The 18,036-nt window shown below is 38.7% G+C and overlaps 1 protein-coding gene across 3 annotated transcripts in view; it reads left to right on the plus strand.

Moving 5' to 3' along the window:
* Window positions 1-18,036, plus strand: part of LARGE1 (LARGE xylosyl- and glucuronyltransferase 1) — a 282,266-nt gene that overhangs the window by 253,978 nt on the left and 10,252 nt on the right. For all 3 annotated transcript variants that reach the window (XM_032201244.1, XM_032201234.1, XM_032201254.1), the window contains 3 exons: window positions 5,549-5,712; window positions 10,115-10,393; window positions 16,754-16,900. In XM_032201244.1, the coding sequence (XP_032057135.1) occupies window positions 5,549-5,712; window positions 10,115-10,393; window positions 16,754-16,900 (590 nt within the window). The remainder of the gene's footprint in view (window positions 1-5,548; window positions 5,713-10,114; window positions 10,394-16,753; window positions 16,901-18,036) is intronic.

Here is an 18,036-nt window from a genome sequence, read left to right on the forward strand (position 1 = left end):
TACTGGTGGGAAGTGGGGCAGCTACACAGGAGGAAATAAAACTGCTGCATTTTATAGCCAGATTGTAGTTTCATCCTGGGCTGGTGTTATTTTTCATCTGTCTCAGTGGCTAAGCTGAGCTGGTTTTGTGCTATGAATCTTAACTGCACACACCTGGGAGAAGGAAAGATGATCTGAAAGTTAAAAGTTTTCATTTGAGCAGCTCTGTTCCTGTTGTGTTAGCATGGTATTTAGTGAGTTACTTAAGCCTTGTCATCTCACTTTACCTTAAACACTTGATGAGAAAGAGATGCCTATACAATGAAGGGATTTCTCCCCTTCCCCAAGGTCTAAATAGGACTTAAGGAAAAAGATAAAAATAAATTAAAAAAAAAAAAAATTCTTAAATATCACTAATATCAAAGAAAATATTTCTGATCCTGGACTTTGGATTGGTCTCATTTGTGATGAAATCCTGTAGATTTTGGTGGGAAGAAAATAGTTTCTGTGACACAGCAGTTCAAACAAATGAAGCTGATCACTGATGCGCTTCTTCTAGGAACAGCCTTAGGAAGGGAGATTTAGGAACTAAATCTGGTTAGGACTAACCAGTTCATCAGTGAAAGGTACATGCTATGTGCCATTATCATATGGGTCTGTTGTCTAGCACATGGATACACCACAGATGTATTAGTCAGAAAAGTAGACCTGGTAAATGATGAGGATTCACGGTAGAGTTGAATAGCTTCTGGTCTGCCCGTGCTTGTCTGTCCAGCCTAGCCTCACAGGCCACCTGAGAAGTGAGTGGTCTGATCGCATGCCACAGCTGGTCATCCCAAGAAGTAATGTAACGTGTACTCTTGGATATCTCTCTCTTTTTGCTTTGGTCTCTTGCATGTCATGGCACTCTCTGCATGCTACCATTTTTATTTTGGAAACAAGTAACATCGTGATGCTAATGAAAGCACTCGCTGTTTCCCACTACAGTATTTCCTAAGAGAATATCTACTGTACACACGCTGAAAAGCACATCACTTTTCAACTGCAAAAATGTTTCCTCAAGGTGAAATTTCCCACATGCTCAGTGGCAAGTAGCCTTAGCCTTGAAAGTCTTGTAGAAAGAGTGAATCTCATGATAAGCAAACTTGCTTTTGTGAAATGCATGCTGTCACTCTAAGGATGAAAAGTCTTAGCTATATTAGGCATTTTGTTATAAGTATTATGGAGGGATTCTTAAAGGGATGCCATCTTTTTATCAAATCCAGCTGACATTAAGATCCTCATTTTGATGGTGCACTGTGTTTAAGTAAGCCTCTGTTTGTATAGATCTGTCAGATTCCCATTGGTAGCTCATCTTTTCATAAAGGTACAATGTGGGAGCAAACTCTAAACCAAGCTGTAAGTTCTTTATCCATAAATAATGGATCCACACAATATACATGCTGTAGATAAGATTATATCATTAGAGAAATTTTATATGATCATGTAACTGGAAAAGAATGAGGTAACTCATAAAGAGATAAGTTTAAGGTTATGTATGTGACTGTCTTAGACAATTACTTTTCTTTTGAATGTTGTGCATCATTAAAATTCTTCATTTTAAATGTGTGTAAAAAATGGCATATGACTTTATGCCATATGTATTTATAGATTGTGTGTGTCCCTTCACAGTAAAAGGAAGCAGCCTTTATACGTGTGTCATACTGGGGGTATATGAATGTATTGAGAGAGAAATTGAAGGAGGGGAAAATACTCTTAAACTAATGAAGCTTTTTTATTCCTGAAAACATGTTTTCTTTTTTCCTCCACCCCATTTTATGCCTGTAGTATATTTTAAGAAACACAGAGTAGAAACCAAAGGCACTGTTTTTGTTGAGCTCTGACATATTACAAAGATGGGCCATTTCTTCAAAGAAAGAAATATAGAGGCTTCTTTGGCCCCTCTTATCCAACCTCTCTTCTTACATTAATTTGCCTGCAAACATCAGGTTCAGTTTCAACTGTATTGCTGCTTGCCGTTAGATAAACCCAGTCTTGGAGAGACAACAAGGCAAAAATGGGTTGGAAATTTTCCTTTCCTACTCTTGCCTCCAATAAATTTCTGTCAGAGGGCAATGAAAGAGCTGCCTAAAAGGATGACAAAACTGTGATGTCACTGCATTTTTACAAGTGCAAAAAGATGAGATGCCCAAAAGAAAGGATTTTTTTCTGCTATGTCTCCAAAAGAAAGGGATTTTTTTTTCTGCTGTAACTCATTTTATGCTGTTCAATCATTTGTAAGAGTAGTAAGTAAGAAATGCACATACATGTATGGTACTCAAGTCTTTAATTCCTGTCCATATTAATTTATTTTAAACATTCTATATAGAAGTTGTAAGATATTTCGGGGAAGTTACCAGTATTCTGGATTTCATAGTCCTGTAACTGAATGAGATTGTTCAGAAAGTAAGTAGGTTATGGTATTTCACTTCACAGTATTTTCCTCACTTCCTATTGTTGTCAGGCATCAGGAAAGAGATATGTTCAAATAACAAGCTGGCTGTTTCCAAGGATCTGATTTTTAGGTTGCTGGAGGAAAGAAAGGGGGAGGTATTTGTTTATTTATTCAACTTCAGAAATTGGCAGTATTATTTCATTATGCTGTGATATCTGTAACAATTTTACTCAAAAATAACAAAACCCACAGCAACAAAATTGTCCTTGAACTAGGTTGAATAAAAGAAAAAAGAGACTAGCCTGAATGTTTTAGGGTGCAGCTGACTTTCCCAGTCCATGCAGTCCTCAGCTGGCAGCTGCATGGACTGGCTTTTTGCTGCCTAGTGTGTAATCTTGTGCAGCATCCACGATGTTGGTCCTGATACCTTGTGCATGTCACACGATTGGCTTCAGTGAGAAACCTTGTGAGCTTACATGTTTTGCTAGACCAAATCCTAGCATGTCCAGCATTGCTTCCAGCAGGAAGGGAGTTTTCACATGGATAATCACATGCTATATTTCTTTCCAATGCCTGTTGCCTCCCCATTGCTGCAGGATAAGCCCATCCTTAATGCAGACTGCTTGCCACGTGCACAGTAACAGTACTACAGGCCAAATCATAGCCTGTCCTGTACTGATTGTTGTGTCTGAAGGAGCGTGCCTTATGTAAGCTGTGTTTGCACAGCCTGCAGAGGTCTCCTAAGGCTGTCCAGCAGTTTAGGCTCATGGTATGAGCAAGCAAGGATTGTACAAGTGTTCTCACAAAGCAGTGACAAAATCCTGACCCTAAGAAAAGCAGTGGAAAGAACAGGTTACCCTTTCCCCATAGCAGAAGGCGCTTTCTGGTGCTTGCTGCTCTCCATCACCTCCACGGGCAACTTTGTGGCTTGGTGACTTTCACAGCCAAAATACTGGAGCCTCTGAGAAACCATCTCCCTCCTCATCCCCCACCAAGGGCTCTGTAGTATGCAAAGCCATAATTGAGCCCAAAATGTTATTCTGTAACTTATAATTAAGTATTTATATCCTCATAGCTTGCAACCTGAATGTAATCTGATAATCATTCAGTGACTGCCTGATTAGTAGCTGCTGTACAATTATAAACTTCTAGCCTTGTTGTTTGTATATACAGCAGGATAGGAAGGTATCCCTGAAATGTGCTTTGCTATTGTCTTAACCGTTTACATTTAAAGCTCCTTGATAATTCTGATAAGGGCACACTAATATCTCTTTTCAAAGGAGAAACAAAAAGATACAATAATCTTTATAGTCATTGTTGTAAATATTGGGTTTAATTCAAATATTGTTTGAATGTGCTTCGGAAAATAAAGTACAGGCTCAGCTGAATCATGATTTTTAAAGCAGAATGAATGAAACTCCAACAATATGTAAAAGAACTCCCAATTTTTATTCCACCAAAAGAGATCTTGATTTCAATAGAAGTTTTGCCTGAGTAAAGATTTGTCAAGATTCAGGCTCTCATCTTTCTAAAAGCAGTCTCTCCTGAGGGACATTTTAAGACCTGTGCAGAACAATAGCAAGGAAGAATGAGATCCTGATCCAAAACTCATTGAAATCAAAGGAGGTGTTTCCATTATTCAAAAGAAGATTAAAGAGTGATATACAGGAAAATACCAGGAATTATTCCATCAGCTGTCACAGAAAAACATTCAGCTCTAAGCATTATTGTTGATGGCAGCCATTACGCTTATAGTTCCAAGAACAACAGCTCTCGTTCTTAACACGATGTTAGAACAAGAAACGCCTACATTTTCCAATGTTTTTCTTAATGATACTGTTGTAAACTATTACTTTAAATCATTCTGAACAGAACAGAAGAGATTTTTGAATCTAAATGAATGTCTATAATTCATAATGTTTATTTCATGAAACAATTTGAAGTTCACAGTGATTTTATCAAAACTTGTATATATATAACATGAATATTTGTCTTAATTTATTCTTTACTGATAAACAGGTAATCTTATCCTATAGGATATTTTTTAAGAAATAAAGTGTGGAAAATGATACCTTTACTAATAATCTACATTTTAGATCAACGCAAACAGAACTCTATTTGATATGTCAATATCATTTATAATTTTCATTGTCATTACATTTTGTGGAATATTTTACAGCAGGGATGACTGATTTTTCCTTTAAAATGAATGTATTTTAAGAATTCTAGCCAGATATTTGTCTTTAAATAATATAGTTCAGTGATGGAATTGGTCATCTGTATAGTTGTTTGGTCAGTTTTTCTCTTCCTCCTTTCCCAAGAGCCAAACTTTTATTCTGTTACAGCTACAGGAATAAATGACTGAGGATACAATTGCTTTCTTTTGCTGTTTTGACTTTGAAGGGGCTTGGTTTTCAGGGAAGCCAAGAAATACCTGTTCTCTGCTAATCTGGCATCCTTTTGATTTCTCAACCCAAATATCCAGAAGTACAAATCCTGTTAAAAATATAGGCTTATATCCGGCTCTTCTGCAGTTGAAAGATTATTTTTATTTCAAAATTATACTGGTGCAGATACATAAGTCTCAAGACACTGACTAATGTTCAGTTTAAGCTGTTACTTTTCCAGCTGTCTGTCCATGCCCCTAGCAGCAGTTACTGTTCTCCAACAGAGGCAGCAGAATGGGAATTGCTTAGTCCAGGGTACAAGCATAATCTACTGCTGAGTTCCCTCTGCTGGAGCTGTATGTCTACAAGTAGTTTAAAATACTGCTTCTAATAAGGAGTGGTCTTATGCATCCCATTGGATCATCAGCTCTGAAACTTGGCAGTTATTAAATGTGATTGTTCACTGTTTCGTTGCTACTCTGGATGTTGGAAGATGATAATACATATGATATATAAAATACATAGATCATAATATAATGGTCTGTCTGCCTCATCTGTTTGCTTAGGAGTGCTTTCTTCTAATCTCTTGTCCAGTGGCTTGAAGGAGTGACACTTGGGAAAATACTGCTATGTTTGTTTCAGTCTGCTCCCCATTGCTTCATGCTGCAAGTTCCCAACCTCCTTACTCTCTCTGACTTGCAAGAGGAATAATAAAGGACTTATATTTATGTCTGCTTTTCCCTTACAGCTCCAGAAACAGCTGTCTGAGCTGGATGAGGATGACTTATGCTATGAATTTCGTCGAGAACGCTTCACCGTCCATCGCACTCATTTGTATTTTCTACATTATGAATATGAACCTGCTTCAGACAATACTGATGTAACACTGGTGGCTCAACTTTCAATGGACAGGTAGGCAAAAACTCTTGTTCATCTGGAAATGTGAGACGATGAAAATTTTTTGACAGTCTCAGAGCATTTCAAGAAATCCATCTATTGTAATGCTTTAGGGAGAAAGAAACATGGCTTTCACAGAAACTTAGATATCATGCTGTAAGACCTTGCTTGAATTAGGAGTAGCACATGTAGACATCACACATGCATCCAGACTTCAGTTTGCAGTGAATGCAGGAGTGTAGGTGGAGTTCATGTGAGGCTAAATACTGGAACTGCATGGGTTGTTACTTGTCAGACTTGTCAGGCATTATTATTTTTTGGAGTTTCACAGCCACCTAGGAAAAACAGGAGATGTTGGTGATGGACTTAGGCAAGCAGTGTTAGCTGATCAAAAGGTTTTTCACAGTGTTTCATCTTCAGACAATGTTAGTTTTGCTTTCATTGGTATTGCAGAAAATTTCAGTGAGTGGCTTGATTTTCTTATAATGAGAGTCAAAACTAAACATTTTAGTTTCAAATTTGGCAGTTTAAAATAAAATATTTTTAGTTTTAGTGTGCTAGTGGGAAACAAAAAATATCTCCTTTTGATAGGAGTCATTTCATTTTTATACAAATGTTGATTTTCAGGATAATATCTGTAGTTTAACTCTTCCCAACTTTCAGTTCCAACGTAAAGTGGAATTTAACTGGTATTTCATTTGGGGAAAAAGTCCATTTCATGACAAGCTCCACCTGTGCCTTTCTGATTCCTGCGTTGTCACGTTTCAGAAGCGCTGTCAGTGTAGTCCATATCAGCCAGCTCTGTGACACTTTGAATTGTCAGTCTTTTTTTTCGTCAGGCTTCTCAGTTCAAATCTGTTCCAAACTTTGTAGTTGCTGCTATCAGAGTAGGTAATAAAACAGGGCAGAACTCCTTGCATATAAGCAAGCAACTTATACTCTATTTGGCAGAGCACATGCAGAATGCTACATGACCCGTGAATATCACCACTGCTACACCAGTAGAAGGTCAGCAGTATTCCACGAGGGTCAGAGGAATTCAGATTAACAGACATTTGCAGCCTGTTTTAAAAATAAACATGAACAGATGAGGGCTGTTTTGTTTCGGCAGTGCCTCAGCACTGCATCCTGCACGTCATATTATGATTTGCTATGCACATCGGTGTCTGTTCTATTGATTTTTAATTGAGGAAACATTTCTTAAGTGTTCACAAACCTTTGAGTAAAAAACTAAAGAAATAAATTAAGCCAGACCCTGAGTGAGTGCCACAGTAAATTAGTAGAGTTGGTCTGTGCACATGGTATATTTTCCCCCCAGAATTTAATTCAAAAGAATGAGCTGGGGCTCGGCACTGATTCACTGGCACTGATGCAAAGTCTGAGCATCTGTTTCTCTTTCTGGATCCTCACTGGGGCACATGTTTTTATTGATAGACAGAACCACACATTTTTATTCAGGAAGAACAGCCCTCCTGATACTGTGCAGGAAAAATCTTCCCTACTTCTTTGGTGTGTTGCTATAAATTATTGATTTGAGTTGGAAATACTCTCTTTCAGCTAAAATCAATAAATAATATCATACCAAAGAGCTGTTTAGCTTCTTTGTTTTCTTTCACATCTTTCAGTTACTGCCTTATTTTTTGGTACCTTCTTTAGACCACTTTTATTAAATTCCTCCAGCGTAGCTATAGACATTTAATATTAGTGTCTCAGATTTAACATGGCATGTACGTAAACAATGTGCTATATGCTACACTCTTGCTTAGTTCTTTCAAATGATCCTCCGACATAAGGAAAGGCAAAAAAAGCAACTCCCAGTTGTCTCCAATTCTAGACCTGCTGGAGTTGAGACTGACAAGACTTGTGACAGGCTTACGTTTGTTTGTGCTATAGGCTTGGGAAATGGAAGACAGTGATGCAGTTTAGGAGGTAACATTAATGTCTGTAGATATAGGCTTTGAGAGCGACTTCATTCAGTGTTGTTATTGGTCTCCTCTTGTACTGATGTGACAAATTTGGTCTGATAATGGCTTGGTTGCATCACAGGCTTTATATGTGGATTTCAAGCAAGTACTTTGGCTAGGCAGCTTTTTTAAAGGCAAGGTATGTACCTAGGAATCAGAAATATGAGAAATGTGAGCTAAAGGTGTGGATGAGGAAAGAAAAATTTAGCATTAGACTGCTTGAGGTCAGGGTGAGAAAGACTCGTAAACTGGTTGAATGTGCTTAAGAGGAAGAGTGAAAACAAAGAATCTCACCAGTAAAATTCTCTTGACTGAAACAGACCTTAAAAAAAAATACCAGCTAAATGATGACCTCTATTATTATGCAGTGTAAGAGTTTATTTATTTTCTTTATAGAACACATTCCTCAAGACAACTAGAAACAAAGAAATAACTTGGTGTGCTTAGAAGCTTGTATTTCTAAGTTCTGTGGTCAAAAAAAAAGACTTCTAACAACCTACAGAGTTCAGATTAGGGAGCATCATCTAGCAGTCCCTGTATCAAACTCATAGAAGTGTAGCCTGTCAATGAGAAAGGCCCAGCAAAATGGAGTGTTCTGAAGGGCACTAAGCTGTCCAGCTGGAAATTTATACCAGCAAAACCCAGTTTCCACTTAACCGTTGCAGAAAGCTTTGCAGGTGTCATCAGGTGTGCCGTTTAAATAAGTTATGTATGCCATTTGTCCACTGCTTAGAGTCTTTGAAAGGCATTTTGCTACATTTCTTTCTAGGCAAGTATTTCATTTATAAAAGGCTGCCCTAAACCTGAGTGATGATGAAATGGATCCTACTGATTAACAGGTTGTCACTATATTGGAGAAAGCAAAAAATATTTTTTTTTCTCTACTTGTTATTAGTACAATCAAAAGCCTAAAGCCTTCACATACCTTTTAGATCCCTTTTATCGACTGGTGTTTCTAATTCAGCTGTATGTTTCAGGCTGATAATAGCCTTTGTTTCAATAATAGATAAAAAGAAAATAATGTACCAGGTATAGATTAGTAAAAGTAATATCTCATATCTAAGACAAAATGATTATATTGTCTTGAATGTCATCAGGATCATTCAGAAACACTGGAAAAAGCTATTAATGTTAAATCAGAATTTGTGTTTGCTGGTATATCATTCCTTTCTGCTGCAATACTTAGTGCGATAGTAGGAGGGGGAAATTATTTTCTCTGATTACAATGATGCAGAAAACTTTTCTTGTGTTCTGTATAAATATTAATAGGAAAAATCTAGTGACACGGATATGGAAGGTAGAGAAGATAATCATGTTGCATCATCTACTCTTCCTAATTTTTAATAGAATATGTGGCTAGGCTGCATAGGTTCATTTCCCTTTATATTAACTCAAGAGGCTTTGTAATCAGTTCTTGCTGTATTTTTGGGTGGCATATCTTAATCTCTAGGCAATTCTGTATAAATTGTCCAAAGTGATTAATCTATTTTGACCAGACTGGGTTTGATTTACATTGTATATGAGGTATGTTGTTGTCATTTTCATCAATAATATTTTAACTGCTGAGAGTTTTTAAAAATATTCATTGATACAACCTGTTCTAAAAATCATTTAGTGGACTTTGAGGAGATAATGCTAAAACATATACAGATTAGTATTTTAAATGATGGTTTTGTCTGAACTGTTCTTTTGGTATTCCATGCCATATCTCTCCCTTCTTCTCTCCTTACTCATGGTAAACCCCATTTCTATTGTGTCTCATCCTTTTGCCCTTCCCCTGACAGTTTTTTCCAGTCAACACAAATGTTTATATAAGTCAGTATTCCCTTGACCTGTCACTTTCAACAGTTTTTAAGATCTGACTAACTGCCTTGCAAAAATTTTGAAAAGGTTTTCCTAAACAGGAGGTAAAGTGATCTGTGGGTCTGTACACCTTTCTTCTCCACTGGCTTCTTGAAGAGAGACTAACTTGGCCTAAAATGTGAATTGGGCACTAGGCATAGCTTTAGATTACAAGTCCCCTATTCTGTAATTAGATCTACAAAGACAGATCCCTACAACCACTCAAAGCTCTCATCAGATGAAGCCCCGTCGTCCATGTGGGTTTTTCTGCAGCATCAAGGCTTTAAGCAGAAAGGATTGTCATTGGTTTCACCTGGCTTTAGGTATTTGTGTTGTGGATGTTTATATATGAGCTAGTGCCATCTTTGTCTCCCTCGTATTCACTGGAGAGAGGTAGGCATATCTAGGGTGCAGTCCACCTGTCCAGAAAGAGACATGGACTTAGATAAGATGAATTGTGCTGTAGAAATATTTATTGCTTTCCACAGGATATAAAGTGATGCCAATCTGTCTCACTTAGATAGAGGTATCTGTATTTGATGAGATGAACCCAGGCAAATAGTCCCAGACGGGGAGACAGCCTTTTCTTATTCTTACCCTTCTTCTTTCAGGCTCCAGATGCTTGAAGCTATCTGCAAACACTGGGAAGGTCCGATCAGCCTGGCACTCTATCTTTCTGATGCAGAAGCCCAGCAATTTCTGCGCTACGCCCAGGGCTCAGAAGTACTAATGAGCCGCCACAATGTCGGCTACCATATCGTCTACAAGGAAGGCCAGTTCTATCCTGTGAATCTGCTAAGAAATGTGGCCATGAAGCATATCAGCACACCGTACATGTTTCTGTCTGACATTGACTTCCTGCCCATGTATGGACTCTACGAGTACCTCAGGTAAGTGGAGGAAGGCTCCCTGCTGCCACATGCTTTTTCAGCCCCTCCACACCCCAGCCTTCTCACACATTCCCAAAATAATGCAATTTGAGCAGATCTGAAAGAGGCAGTTTAGTTTAAAGTGTGACAACACCCAGCAAGGCACAAGAATTTTTAGGGCATAGGAAGAGGCTGTAACTAGAAGTAACATAATATTGCTATAAAAAAAAAAAAAAAAAAAGAAAGAAAAAGAAGCGGTTCTAAATGTGAAACCTGTTAGCTATCAGAATCATTTTTCAAAACAGTTTGAAAATTGAACTGGATTAAGTGTCATTAAAGGTGCAATAGCGTCCAGTATTAGCAGAGATGTGAAATGAGCAATATCCTTACACATCCCAGGTTCTTAATGTCAATGACAGAAAAAACGTGCAGAATGGTACTGAATTTTTTGTCCTTGTGATACATTCTTTCACTCTTTATCCAGTTCCATATCTTGAAAACGGAATGAGAGTCTAACCAGCTTAAGAATATGAGTACGACCTGCACCTGTCAAGGCAAAATAATTAGCGTAAAGAAACTGGGAAGAGTAACCTCAATGTGTACTGTATCTTAATGAATGTGAGCAAGTTGGACTGAACAAACTAGAGCTCTCATCTATTAACAGAGCTATTTTTAATAAAGACCTTTTTCCTCTACAGAGGCTGGTCACCTGAGGCCAAAGCATAGAGCAAGGAGGACACCCTGTGGCCATACAGAAGGATTTCAGTTCCTTAGTCCTTAACCAGTTTTGTCTTTCATCTCTTTTTGAGTTTGGTAAAACCTGATCACAGTGCTCCAGTGAGGGTCTGCCTGTAGGTGAGCCCTTTCAGTATGTAGGCTTGGGGTGCTGGAGTGTAAAGGGCAATATACCTTCCTGTATTGTAAACTTATGAATCGATTCCTTTGTTTCAGGCTCACTCAATAAGTATCTTCTTCTCCCTTCTCCCTCATGTGGACAGTTGCCTTTTTCACGTTCCACATCTGTGAACTGGTCCAAATTCACTATAGCTTTTAAGATGCTGGATTTCAACTGAAGCTTTCACTGAAGCTTTATCCCACTGTGTCAGCCAGTTTCCCACTTATTTCAGGGATATTTCTTCTTTACTTAAAGGATTCCAAAATAATTATGTCTCTCGCACACATTAACTGTCTCAAGATATGTACAGGGACTGCTGTTATTAGCAGTACCATTCTTTGACGTAAGTGCTGCATGCTGTTACATTTCTTCAGATCAATGCTGGACACAGGAAGGATAGCAGCTGTTGACACTGACATGTAGTACCAGAAATACAGCTTGTTCCTACATGCTGCTTTGCAGTGCATTGATGGGAGCCAGAACTGAAACGAAGGAGAGAGGAGAGAAAACAAAGTGACATACCACAGTGCACTTGAGACATTACAGCCATACAAATTACTCTGATATGGTGATAATGTATCATGGGACTAAATGCACAGTGATGCCACACATTGGTGTTGTTCAGGAAAAAAAAAAAAAAAAAGAAATGGATTGTCACAGAACATTGTTGCTTCTGAGACACTGCGTTGCTCTACACGTCTTTTGTGAGATCCACATCACCTTAACTCTGTGCATCTCTGTTGCTTGGGAATATTGAAATTGCTAATCTGCTACTTCCAGCTCTTTAAAATGGGACTGGATTGGAGGTGGGGGGGCACAACTAGAGTCATTTGTTGCTTTTTCAGTAATGATTTTTCTGAGCAAAATAGCAGGGAGGTGCAATGAGATTATTTTAAATACAGATATGTTGTATATTTCCACATTGACTGTTCCCACAGCTCCTTCAGGTAGCTGATCAGCGCCGTCTGTTGGAATGGCAGCTACTGTTTGGTAGAGAGTCATATACATATATTCATCCTCATTTCCTCAGAGAGAAAAACCATAAGCAAAAAGATGTAGTCTGGTATTTCAGGTGCTGCTTTATACAGAACGAGCCAGACAACTCCATCTTGCTTGCAAGCTGCATATATTGTATACTGTGTCTCTACAGAGTATGTATTCTTAGAGAAAGGAATTTTGAAAAACATTTCCAACCTGTTTTGAAGGCGTTGTATGTGAAGAATTGCAGCCAGTTTTGAAGGAGAAGTTGGTGGTAACCAGTCCCTCTAGGTATCTGTTGCTAGCACTTAGATTTATGTTAATTGAGCTTTTTCACAGCTGCTAAGTAATGCCATTTCAATGCTTTTAATCTCCATCAAAACCCCTTTTTGTTCTACCTTACTCTCCTGTAAAGTACAGAGGGGCAGAAATGTATCATTTAAAGGCTTCCTGTTTACAAAACTCAGGCATTTTTATGGTCTGTGCTGAGCAGAAGTCTTTTGTCACCTTCAGTCATTTGTTACTGAGGTCATCTTGTCATTGCCCCAGAGCTAAAGGCTCTTTCTGGTTGCAAAAAGTAAGGTGTGTGGGTCATCCTAAAGGCTCTTCTAACATAAAATAACTAGACAGGCTGCTTCTTTATGGTATCTACAGTTGTCACAGCTAGCACTAAAGTTCTTTCCTGACATATTTCTATAAAATATGCCCTTTGCTTCCAGGGACACATTAGCATAAACTGGGAGCTTGCATCCAAACCCAATCCATAGGTTTTAGACCTCTCCTTGTAACATGAATTGTGAAATATTTCTGGTCGCTCTTTAGCATCTCAGAAAGAGTCACACATCATGTTGTGCCTGTTAATTTTTATTTGTTGGGTGCCTTTGAACGTTCCTTTTGTAGAGAGGATGAAAGTCCTGATGAATTCAACACTGGGCTGACATCTCTTCAGTTCATGTAACAAACCCCATGACTACCTTGTCCATTGATCTTGAGCTAATCACTGAGGGTCCTAATGGTGGAAGATAATTGGAATTAATGTACACTTTTTTATTTTTTTTCTGAATTCAGTGCTTTTGGATTAGGTTATTAGTATTTCTGTATCTGAGCTTCTTTATCCAGCAGAAATGGGAATGATACTACTATCTCCCCACTTGAGGATGAAAATGATTTGTTAATTTTTGGAAAAGACTGTGGAGATGAAAATATTGATCTCAACATGCTGGAGTTCATTCAACCTCTGAGGAGACTCTTGTGATTTAAGGTTCATTTCATCCATGCTCTACAAAAAAATAGAGTTGATTGGTAGACTAGAAATTTAACCCAACTCTCACTGTGTCAGAATGACATACATCGGGTCTGAACACAAAGGTGCCTGGGAAACGGTTTCCTGGACAACACTAGCAAAGAGAAACCTCTTCATAAAATCTTATATCCTCATTTTGAGGTTTGGGGAAAAGGACAGATATAGGAAAATGGGTACAGGATTGATATTACCGAATCCAAAAAACAGCCCTCACAAGGATAGTGCAGGAATTAAAAAGTTTCCCTAGTGCTGGTTTGTAAAATAACCTAATGTGTTCCTCATGTTATATTCCACATACGTTGCAACATTTAACAGTGGAAATTTTCTATTCCAAGTACCACAAAACCAGTCAACCAGCAAATGGCACCTCCACTCAAACAAGGAAAAACAAAGAAACAAACAAACAAACAAAAAACAGCACCACACAGAAAGGAAAAACAGACTTGCTTTCAGTAGGAAGAGGTTAGATTTTCAGCTGGGAGTCCAAGGAGCAGACCACCAACTTCTTATCAGAAGAAAATGGAAGGAGTTCTTTTCTCTACCAAAACTCCCTTGTCTTTATCACAGTTAACATGACCTCTGTTGTCCTCTGTCACTGAGGTTCAGCACCTGGATATCAGCATTGATTCTTTCCTCACCTTATGTCAGTCTTTTATGTCATCTAGTGCACATCCAAAGCAGGCTGTTCTACTCAGAGATCAGTGCTGCCCTCAGCTCCCAAATCAGTTTTGCTGAACCTCTACCCTTTGGCCTTAACAATATGCACCTCAGATGCTCGCATACCTCTTGAAAATATTTCTGCAAAGATTATCCCATTACATTATTTTACTCTTGAAGCACCTCTGGTGGTTCTCTGTGTTTGACTGCATCTATTACAAACATCTTGTTTTCATATTCTGCTTTTTTTTCCATATTAACCTTGGACTGTTACAGTGATTTCAGCCTCAAGTATCAGTTTTTTCACTCTGTGTTGGTTTTCTTTGTAAAACTGTCATCTCTTCTTTCCAACAAGAGATCTAAGGCCCAGTTCAGACACTGACACCTGTTTTAAATTTGCAGATGACGACTGGGGAGTGTATGAAAGAATTATTGATACCCATATAATTTTTGTGCTTGTTTCCCGTATTTTAGAAAGTAAGTCACACTCAACACTAGTTGTAACATGCAACTCTGCCTTACACCCTTGCTTAATACCTATACCTACTTTAGCTTCGATCTACTTCAGACTGTGAACTTTGGTGGACAGGATTGTCCCCTACTCCTTGGACAGTGCCAAGCAGAGATGAAGCCTTGAGTTTTGCATGAGACATTTGAGCTCTCCATGAAAGAGACAGCAGCAGACATAAATGGAAGTGGCTCTTCCCTTGCAGAGCCCAAAGGATGAGCATCACTGCAAACATCACCTGTTTCTTCCTTGCACTGAATCCTCAAAGCTGCACTGCTCAAGTCTGACAGATTGTATAGAGTGCAGAAAGCCTGAGATGTTGTCAGAGTAACTGTATTAGTGTACCCTGCTTGCAGAGAAGGTGTGAAGAGGAAAAAGCATTAAAATCATCCTGAAGACTGGATGCTGGCACTGCTCAGTGATTCTGGAAGGTCATGGAGGCTGACTGTAAAGGATTAATCTATTTACATGCAGATATCTTGGCCATTAGTGATGGTGAGGGAGAAGAAATAAGGAAAGTACAGAAAAGGTATAATAAGACTGTTAAAATCTTTCAGTTGTGAAAAGTTCAGTGGAATGTGGCAGGGGTTCTTTAAACAATGCAAACTTTGCAGTAAGGCTTTGGGAACAGATTTTCTTTTATAGAACAGGCCCATAGGGTGGTATGAATTCTCTAAAATTCAGATTTTATTAAATAGACCTGCTCTTTTTCTTCTTCTCTGATGGCAATAGAAATACATGCTAGATATTCTATTCCTTAGAAAAGTGGTTTGTTTGGTCCTTCTAGTATTATGACAGTGATCCCAATTCCTTCATCTTATAAGGCTGTAGAGTTTCTTGCTTGTCAACATTGTCCTTGATTGCTTGTTGCAGTAGCATAAAAGCCAGGACAGTGAATCCTGTTAAGGGGAACTGACTTTGACAGGGAGAGAGAGGCATATTTCTCTTATGAAATACAAAGATAATGAAAGGAAAATCAAGACAGAGTTATTTCTAATGACAAGCATGCTAAGATTCAGTCAGGGGATGGAAAATGAACTTCTCTTTCCTTTTCTTTGAATTTTAGTTTGCTAGGAAAGAAAAGACAGAACATGTCTGGCAGGCAGTCTGTAAGATTGCTAAGCTGTTGTCCTAAGGACCCTGTCTGGAAGGGCCTTTTTGCACAAAATGCAGTATGCTTGCATGCACACACACACACTGAAAAAGTCTCCACACTGAACAACTTGGAGCAAAAGGAGGCAAAAAGTGAGGTATCTCTTTGCACCCAGTGCGCAATCGTTCTCTGAAGCAAACAACCTCTTTGCCTTACATACAGTGCCAAGCACAAATGAGCTCTGAGCTCCAGACACTACCATGCACATGATTAACAATAACAAAGAAACACTTCTGCTAATTTCCAGTTGTGGTTATTTGCACCATGTCCTTTTGCAATAGATCTGTGCCTTACCTTGAACAAAGATCAACCTTCATGGCAGCCAGCGTTCTTGAGGGCAGATATCTGGTCCATAAGGGGGCTAAGGTAATACATACCTCAAAGGACACACAGAGCTCTAAAGCAGAGGTGAAAAGCAAATGTGATGGCACAGCATAACCCAGACAACTGCTAGGTTGAAATGCAACTAAACTTTCTGATTCCTCACCTCGTAAAGTCCTGAATAAAACCCAGTTCTTTAGAACTGCCATGGACTGGGCATCTCTTTCCCATGTATATAGAAACATAAAGAGATTTAACTGCATTTCTCTTACAGGGCTGGTAAGTTGGCCCTACTCAGAGTCCTAGTTCAGCTCGGGGCATCCCTGGATGTGCAGGGTAGCATTGATCTGTCAAACACACAAGCTCTTTTTGAACTGTACTGTTCTCCCTGCTCACAGAGTAGCAGATTCAAAAACAGAGGAAAAAAACAATGCACTTATGGGAAAGAATATGAGCCATAGTTACATTTGCAGTATCAAACTGCCCATTCTCTGCTCTTTATTTTGAAATGCCAAGTGATTTTCTCAGTTTAACATTTTTCTGCTCAAATTTTTTCTCTTTTCCAGGAAGTCCGTCATCCAGCTAGACCTGGCTAACACCAAGAAAGCTCTGATTGTACCTGCTTTTGAGACCCTACGCTACCGCCTCTCCTTCCCCAAGTCAAAAGCAGAGCTGCTATCTATGTTGGACATGGGAACCCTTTTTACATTCAGGTAATGGAAAGTACTTTCGTTGAACCTGTGGTCATTATCTCTAAAGAGTTTTCTTCATGTTCTGTGAATATTTTATTTTTCTCTTCTGTCAGCTAGCTAGCTCCATTAAGAAATGTATTGGATTTTTTTCCCTTTTCATAGAGAGGCAGTGAACAGAATCATATGTGGATATATTCCATCTGTAAGGTCGGCATTTTATCTAGTATTATACTCCTCTACTGAAGGACTTCAATTATTAAATTGAATTTGTTTTATTTTCGTCATTCTTTATTGCTCTACAAAATCAGGCGTGACCATTACACTCATGTGCGTGTAATTTCCTTTTTGGTTGCCAAATACTATCTGGATAGCTGAGTCCCTCATGTGACCAACAATAATTTCTCTCTGCTCATTGGTTTGGTTTCATACTGACTGACTGGAAAAACAAATACAAGCTTGCCATGTGCTCTTAAAAAGTATGAAACAGCTGCTTAAATAGCCAGAGTTTCCCAATGTAGAGGTGAAAGTATACTCTGACTAGAAGCTGAGAAATTAAGAACACCTAAATTCAGAGCTCCTCTCTGATACTCCTTTTGTTGCTGTGAACAAGTCACTTCTATTATCTGTCAGACTTTTCAGTTTTAAAACACAACTTAACCAAGGGTTAACTCTCTCATGGGTGTGTGGTCAGGTCTGATTAGCAGACATTTGTAAAGCATCGTAGTGATGGCAAGAGTACAATATGGCCTTATGATATTGCACAGGGAGGGGGCTTAGGAAACCTGTGTTCATGTCCCAGCTCCGCTAGTGTCCTGCTGGGAGGTGCTACACAAATCAGTTCTTTCTTACATCTCTGTTCTCCGTCTCTGAAATGCAGGTAACAATGTTCACCTCTCCTTTATACAGTATTTTGAGATCTAGAGATAAGAACTATGAAAACACTAAGTGTTATCCACAGCCAGCACAGCTCTTTATCACATCTTCCATCCTTTTCTTACATTAGAGCTTTCCTCACCGTACTTCTATTCACTGCATTATGCACGGCTCTCATTGCAGCAGCCACCCTTCTCTCATGTAGCTTTATGTAGACATCATAGCAGACAGCCTGTGTGAGCCTGGAAAACACAATTCTGACCCTACCGGTACCCATGACTACC

The sequence above is a fragment of the Aythya fuligula genome, chromosome 1 (genome assembly GCF_009819795.1).
Source record: "Aythya fuligula isolate bAytFul2 chromosome 1, bAytFul2.pri, whole genome shotgun sequence".
Classification (NCBI taxonomy): Eukaryota; Metazoa; Chordata; class Aves; order Anseriformes; family Anatidae; genus Aythya; species Aythya fuligula.